Source organism: Haliotis rubra, unplaced genomic scaffold (genome assembly GCF_003918875.1).
Source record: "Haliotis rubra isolate DU_JTF1 unplaced genomic scaffold, ASM391887v1 Scf1, whole genome shotgun sequence".
NCBI classification, from domain to species: domain Eukaryota; kingdom Metazoa; phylum Mollusca; class Gastropoda; order Lepetellida; family Haliotidae; genus Haliotis; species Haliotis rubra.
The window spans coordinates 2,150,190-2,158,678 of NW_025764891.1; the positions used below are offsets into that span (position 1 = coordinate 2,150,190).

The following is an 8,489-nucleotide window of genomic DNA, read 5'->3' on the forward strand; positions in this document are numbered from 1 at the left end:
TTGGGATAACCAGTGTATTGAAAATGTTCAGTCATTTTTTATCAGAATTTTTGGATAGAGCTAAATGTATTTACCAGCAAGTTTGGCATACATCTATGTCAAAAGGTTCTAAAACATATACTTATTCTATGTACAAGTTAAACTTATATCCAGAGCATTATATTAAGCATATAACTATTCGGAAATTTTGTGTCGTTTTAGCTAAGTTTAGATGTAGTTCTCACCAACTGAAAATTGAGATGGGTAGATGTTCAAATGTTCCAAGAAATAAAAGTTTTTGTGATGTTTGTAAAATGAACTATGTCGAAGATGAATATTTTATATACCACTTCTTGTTAGTATGCCAGGCTTATGTAGATTTAAGGGAACAGTTTATTCCTAGGAAATACTACGTATTTCCAACTACGTCTCTTGCTGAATAAACCACTATGACTACATCAACGTGATCTTTGGAGCATGACAAGCTCGACCTCACATTGCACGTGTTTGACAGGTCTTCCTCCAGCAAAACAATGTTCAGTTGTTACCTTGGCCTTCTCGATCACCTGATTTGTCCCCCATTGAACATCTATGGAAACTTTTGATCGACGCTTGCGCCAGCGTAATCCGCCACTTCTGACATCATAATAACTGCACACAGCACTTCAGCAAGAGTATCAAAACATTCCTCAAGACAGCAGTCGGCATCTCCTTTCTTCTATGGGTCACCGCTGCCAAGCCAAGCTGTTATCGATGCTCATGGTGGTCACACCAGATACTGACATTTACCTCTGACCAAGAGACTTTAATAGCCCTCTGTGGTTTTACCAAACACTTTCTGGATAATCATGTTTTGGAAATGATTTTACTGTAACTAAGCAATGATGTCATGTTTGAATCAGTTATATGCACTCAGTAAGTAAACTCCATAACAGCATGTCAATATATTTTTTTTGAAGAGTATATTATGATTTCGAAGCCTTAACATCATGAAAAAAACATACGATTTGTTGACGGTAAACTCAAGGGCACGGAGGTGGGGTTGTACAAACCGCCATCATATTTTAGCTAAACTACCAGAATCGATGAATATTATGGCAATTTCGACGTTCTATGAAATACACTGTAACAGATAATTAATTATCAATGACAACGCCTGCCTTTGTATGATGAATATATTTGATTAAATATATTGTCGAAAAAATGTCGCCCCGCTGGTTTAGCTACAATGTGAATTACGTGGAGATTAACTGAGTATAAAGAACCGACTATAGCTCATAGCATACACCACCCGTGAAGGTCCGGGTTAGAATATTGGCGTTCAGTAACCCATGCTTGTCGTAAGAGGCGACTAACGGGATCGGGTGGTCAGGGACGCTGACTTGGCTGACACATGTCATCAAATCACAATTGCTCAGATCGACGCTCATGTTGTTGATCACTGGATTATCTGGTCCAGACTCGATTATTTACAGACCGCCGTCATATAGCTGGAATACCGCTGAGTGCGGCGTAAAACTAAACTCACTCACCCACTCATAACGTACACCATAGGTTGTGTACTGCAGCTCTATAAAACAGCCTAATACACTAGTTAGAAATACCTTGCTTTGAGATTATGCTGTTTATTAATCACAAGTGTTCATTGTCATACTGTATTTGTCTCCAGTGTCTGAAGGGAATGGATCCACAATGTGCTCCGCGGTCGATGACTATCGCTTTCTGGTTTATTTCTGTATAATCAAATGTCTTATTCCTCGGACACTGTACCAGAATGTTGCTGAAGTCTGTCCTTTGTACTCCAGCTTTCATGGCCAACACAACACTGACATACAAGTCATCCATGCTCATTCGCCTGTTGGTTTCAGAAACTTTGTACATGGCATCCCAACTTTCCGGAGTTGTCAGATAGGCGAAACCTAAACAAAATGATGGCATAACAGAAAAGGGATACTCCGATTCTGGAGTGTACCATTTTGACCATTTCTTTCTGTTAACACCTGGATATTGTGTCACTTTGCATTCAATGGTGAGTCCCTGGGGTTCAGTTTTCAGAATATGGTCAATAATTCTGTATGGATTGACAAACGTGTCGTCATCCAACTTCAGAATGTATTTAGCTTTACAGCTATACTTGAACCAGTGCATTGCCATAATGTGTTTCCTCGCGAGATTCTTGTAAGAGTCTGGGAAATTCCCTTGCACAATATCATCATACCTCCGGGACTCGTATTGTAAAGAATCCTGTGCTCGTTGCTGCTTGACTGCTGCTAACATGAACACAACAGTTACGTTTCTGTTTCTGTAAGATCCAATCGATCCAAAGGTTTCTCGTATCAGATTCCTCTTTTGAGTATTGCCAGGAGCCGAATGAACGATAATAGCCAAGAAGGTGGAACCATATCTGCATCGCTTGGAGTCAAGGGAAAAGTTGTACCTGTGAAGATTGACAAAATCGTCTTTCGTCTCGTTAGCTTTTAACTGAAAGAATTCCGATATAAGCGGAGTTATGTCTTTACCTCGTTCAAAGGTAGGAGGGAATGATGCCGTCGTGGATTTTGTTTGTGGTGTGGTTGCTGCTGCTGTAGAGGAAGTCATTATTGTACGCCACTTATACAGTAGATTTTTCCTCGTGGTTCCTGGGTTTGTAATGTCACCCTTCTCAACTTCATGTGACGAAAGGTCTCCCCACAGATGAGTAACGACCTTCCCTCCACCATTGACCGACGCATGATTAACTCCACAGAGTGTGTCTCGTTTCCGTATAGATGGATGCATCATTGCCCATGTAATAATATAAATGTACACGGATATGCACAATAACACCACACTGGTGTAGACGTGTCTCTGCCGAGGAATACAAGCCATGACTGATCTGTGAAGTACTCAACAGGTTGTCATGAAATCAGTATTATATACGGACCGCAGCTGTTGTATGCCCCTGTGGCTTGGTTGCAACCTGGACCAGATATACTGAGTCAAAAAAGAAACTTCACAAAATGTAATTTGAAAAAGAATGAATAATGATACATCTATGTATCCGAAATGGGATCCCTATCTTTCGACTCTAGAAAAACGTTAGCAAAACCCACTCAAACCCATCCATTCGTCGTGCAAATGACGTTAGTGCCAAATCAGGTTTTGCACGTGCAGTCGATCACGTGATCTTCGCATCGAAGTTTTCTTCATATGCACGTGTTTGCATTGGCCTCAAGAATTGAAAAAACACTTTTAAACCACAGTTCTAACGGTACTTGAAATGCCACGATTGTCAAATGTGCAACGTGAACGTGCCGTTGGCATGTTGCAAGCGGGAAGATCAGTTATTGACGTCGCAAGAGCAATGGGATGCAGCCGTCGTACTGTGTATGACTTGCGAGGTCGTCTACAACAAACTGGCACCACTTCTGATCGCCCAAGGTCGGGTCGTCCACGTGTGACGTCACGAGCAGAAGACCGTCAAATCGTCCTACGTCACCTACGTGACAGATTTCTACCGGCTACACGAACCAGGGCTGAGATGTTTAGAGGTCGACTGTCCTCACAGACCATTCGAAATCGGTTGCGGGCTGCCAATCTCCATTCTCGGCGTCCATATCGTGGGCCAATATTGACGCCGTTTCATCAACGTCAACGTCTGCTGTGGGCCCAACGTCACCTCCGATGGACCCAGAGAGACTGGAATCGAGTCGTCTTTAGCGATGAATCCAGGTTTACCCTCAGATTCGCGGACGGCAGGCATAGAGTCTGGAGACGACGTCGTGAACGGTATGCCCAATGTTGCATGGAAGTTGCATGGTGTGTGGCGCTTTCTGTGGGAACAACCGTTCCCGACTTCTGGTCATCCGTGGAAACCTCACAGCTGCTGCTTACCGCGACCAGGTGCTCACCCCTGAACTTGTTCCTTTCATGGCGGCTCATGGCCCAGGTCTACAGTTCCAGCATGATAATGCTCGGCTGCATACCGCGATGTTGACACGAAATTTCCTTCAAACCTCTGGAATCAACGTCATGGACTGGCCATCGAGGTCCCCTGACCTTAATCCAATAGAGCACGTTTGGGATGCACTTGGGAGAAGGCTTCGTGGTCTTAGGAACCAACCTCAGAATTTGCAGGAACTTGGCGCTGCCTTGCAAGAGCAATGGCGCAGAATCCCCAACCACGTGTTCACAAGCATCAGGCAGTCGATGAGGAGACGGTGTTTGGCAGTGGTGAATGCGCGGGCGCGGCCATACACGATATTGAACTGAGAAATTTCGCATTTTTATTCTTATGACTGGACATTCTGTATACCCATGTTTTGGAACGGCGGTGTAGCCTAATGGAACTGATTATGGCACTATCAGTGTATCGAGTACATCACACAGATCTCAGCAATGAAATAATAACAATTTAACCATCTTACCCTCTCTTGTTCTTTTATAGTGCCCTGAAGAAAGAATGTGAAGTTCCTTTTTTGACTCAGTATATATCATAACGCTTCATCATGTTTAACTTGCGCATATTTGTAATGAATTTACGTAAGCAAGACTGAGTAAATTTGTGCTCGACCAGTCAGATATCGATAGTTGGGTCTTGTGTACACTCTTATTTCTGCACCATAATTCGATGTACTTTAAACTAAAGAACCTAAAGAAAATAGTTAACATTTGAATTCTATCGTTTGTGGGTCCATGTTTTGTGTTATGCCTGACTAGTTGAAAGTGAGTTTTGGTGCCTTTTGTTTTCAGACATTTTGCCCAGGATTTGATATTGAACTATATGTAAGGATAGAAAAATCGTTATGGGAAGTTACTTTATTCACTGAGAAAACTAGAACCAATCCTTTGTAACTGCTAAGAAAATAGTGGTCATTGTGGTTGTTCGTGTATGCTGCAGTTTACATTCTGTGACTGTAAACAACGTATTGAATGAATTGATGTACTGATGAGTCAGTCAATACCAAGTTATAATGTTACATCGGATAACGTGTCTGGATTTATCCAAAATGGACGGGTTGACTTTATTATGTTGCACAGCTGCATCCCATGAGTATGTGGATAGTAAGATGTCACTGAGTAAACGTCTGTTTAAAGAACGTAATGAACGAGAGTTTGGAAATAATTAATTATTCATGAAATACAGTCAGTAACATGTTGCCCCACCTTTAGCAATGAATATTGCCTTTACCCTTTTTTGGCATGTTACGGTACAGGTTGTCAGAGGTAGATTTTGGCAAACTATACCAGTGTTTTTGACGGATGTCCACAGTCCATCACTTGATGTCGGAGAGTCTCTGATGATTTTGTTTTACCAATAATGTCCCACACCGATTCAATGGGATTCATATCCGGTGAACTCCCGAGCCATGGTAAAACCTGGATGCCTTTGGCAGCTAGGAAATCAGTAGTTGATTTCGAAGCTTGAGCAGTGGCATTGTCCTGTTGAAAAAATCAATTCTTTCTCAGGGAATGCGAGACAACTACCATAAATATCTGTCGTTGATTATAGTGTGTTGATATCGAACAATGTTCAACGTTCCAGTCACCTTTTTCAGCACACCAGGGCCATTTGCAGATATCACTCACGAAACATGAACTTGAGGCGGATGTGTCGCGGTCGTTTTGCATTCAATATGGACGAAATCTTTCGTTTTTTAAACGTCGGTTCTTTATTATCCTTTGGTTGCTAAAACACCTGAAAATAGATTCATCAGAAAACAGTATCTTCTTCCATTTGTCTCACCTTACGAGCCCACGAGAGTCGACCTTTTCGCTGCATATTGTTTAGCAGAGGTTTACTTGCCGGAACATAACAACCTATCCCAAATCTATGTAACCTGCGAGAGATCGTCCTCCTACTGCCCCACCTGCCCAGTGTCGGCTTCAGCGTATCTCGAATCATGTTCAGGGTGGACTACCTTTCCTTGAGACATTGTCTCCTGATGCACCGGTCTTCTCGATGTGTCGTACATTTCGGTGTGCCAGATCTCGACGGGTCCTTCACGCCACCTGTTTCTCTGTATTTCTTGTTCGGCAAACACATTCCATTCACTGACACCTTCAAATTGTTCTCCTTGGCCATTATTTCTTAATTGTTTGTCCACTGAAGTCCCATACCGCTAAGGCTTATAATCTTTGTCCTTTCCAGAACGGCCCAGTTTCGTTGCTCTTTACCACCCATTCTATCATAAAACGACGTCTTTAGTTGCTATAAATGGTGTTACCTAACTTTCAGCAACATTTCATCAAAATCACTGCTGGGGACAGCAGAAATGGGTTCCATTCCACCTAACGATCTACCTTTTGGATCAAATCCCCCAAACGCGGTGTGTGGTGGGTGGAGCTCAACATTTCTTTCCCAGCTCGCCTTTGCAGGACTTCCAGCGAACAGCAACGTTGACTTGTACAAAACGGAGTGGTTAGTCTGTGCGCTGTGAACATATACGTAACTCAAATTATACACTGTCTGATAACAGGTGACACAATAGGTATCCACCTGGTGGTGGTGTAGTAGTGTCATATTACATGTATGCATTTCTTATTTCAGCAGTCTGAAAACAAAAATTTCGGAAGAGTGTGTATGCGTGTTGTGTAACGTCGTACTCTATTTTCCAACTGTGTGATGTCGGTATGCAAACAATGAAGTTATTATACGATCTCATACAATAGGGCAGAATTGAACTTTTTTTGTTTCTCATTGCTTTTATTGCCGACCAAAAATACGAATACCACAGTCCACCTTATACTAGTGAGTGAGCGAGTTTAGTTTTACGCCGCACTCAGCAATATTCCAGATATATGGCGGCGGTCTGTAAATAATCGAGTCTGGACCAGACAATCCAGTGATCAACAACATGAGCATCGATCTGCGCAATTGGGAACCGATGACATGTGTCAACCAAGTCAGCGAGCCTGACCACCCGATCCCGTTAGTCGCCTCTTACGACAAGCATGGGTTACTGAAGATCAATATTCTAACCCGGATCTTCACGGGTCCCACTTTTATATATTACCCAAAGGCTTCACAACTGTTAGTAAACAACAAATTCTATGCTATTATAGCATTATCAATTCCTTTATCGCTCACATATTAAGATATTAGACAAGAATGCCTTTCCACATGTACACTTTTGATAACTTTATTAGGCTAATTACTTGCAACAAAATAAACACATTATCTTGTCTTGGACGTTTCCTCTGTCATATAAAGAAAGTCAGAAGCAAATCTGATATTACAATGTATTATTCATTATATTCACAGTACTAATACTTAAGCATGTACACTATGATGTTACTTTTGTGGTGACATTTTTGTATTGATATGTTAATATGTGAGAGATATGAAGATATAAGACAAGAATGCCCTCCTTCATGTACACCTGTTAACTGCAGTTTTGATAACCTTACAAGGTTATTTTTTGTATCAACATAAACACGTTAATTCGTCTTGAGCGTCTCCTCTGTCACATGAAGAAAGTAAGAAGCAAATCTGATATTACAATGTTTTATTCATTTACTTATTCAATGTTAATTCCTTTAGGAGTGGTGGGGTAGCCTAGTGGTTAAAGCGTTCGCTCGTCACGCCGAAGACCCGGGTTCAATTCCCCTCATAGGTACAAGGTGTGAAGCCTGGTGTCCCGTGTCGTGATATTGCTGAAATATTGCTAAAGGCGGCGTAAAACCTTACCTACTCGCTCACTAATAATTCCTATGTGACTGGAGTAGAACATAGTATCATTCGTCACCACTCGCCCCTTTCCGTAACCTCCAAGAAGACTCATGTGCGAAAATACGACAAACCAATCAGAACGAGCGTAATGATCGCCGTGCTTTGATAATAATAATCCCCGGTACTTAAATCGGTTATGGCATTTTGTCATTGTTTAAAAAACTATGATAAATATACTACAAACAAAAAATATGGGACCACCCTAAAATTTGATAGTCGTATATAAACTGAAACGTGGTGAGGTCATATATACTCAAAGGTAAATGCAACTTTTTGTGTGCTTAATGGGCACTTTAAACGACATGTTGGAACATGCAGTGAAGCAACTGATTCAATATTCGTGGAGTTTGAGTGAAATGAAACATTGTTAAAAACAGCGAAAAACAAGGATGCTGAAACACACCATGTTTGATTCAAACGCCCAAACACAACAGCCTAGTGCACGTGGAAGACAGACTTCCCATACAGTAAATTTCGCCGCTTTTATCGCACACCGAAAATAGCACTGAGCGACGGTGTATTTTGTTTACGTTAACATCCTTAGGGAAACTGTGGGAGATGTTTTTAAGTGAGGGGGTCACCCATTTTGTTCTGGGAAGATAGAGGGGGTCACCAATTTTGTACACACGTTCTAGGGGGGGTCAGCTATTTTGTACATGAAAATATTTTTAAAAATATGCTTAATAATTATGGGAAGGGGAAGGGGGTCATGGATTTTGTATATGACATGCAGGTAGGATCACTTACTTTGTACATAAATCGTAAGGAGGTTCATTCACATTGTACATGCTTCTCCATA

The 8,489-nt window shown here is 41.6% G+C and overlaps 1 protein-coding gene across 1 annotated transcript; it reads right to left on the reverse strand.

Annotated features, from left to right (window-relative positions):
- Positions 1-1,611: 1,611 nt before the first annotated feature.
- LOC124287012 (beta-1,3-galactosyltransferase 5-like) lies at positions 1,612-2,757 on the reverse strand. The gene has a single exon (XM_046723508.1). It carries the CDS (start codon positions 2,755-2,757, stop codon positions 1,612-1,614), a length of 1,146 nt encoding a protein of 381 aa, XP_046579464.1.
- Positions 2,758-8,489: the final 5,732 nt, after the last annotated feature.

Coding starts and splice junctions, on each gene's coding strand:
- LOC124287012 (XM_046723508.1), bottom strand. CDS start 2,757: ATGCATCCATCTATACGGAAACGAGACACACTCTGTGGAGTTAATCAT.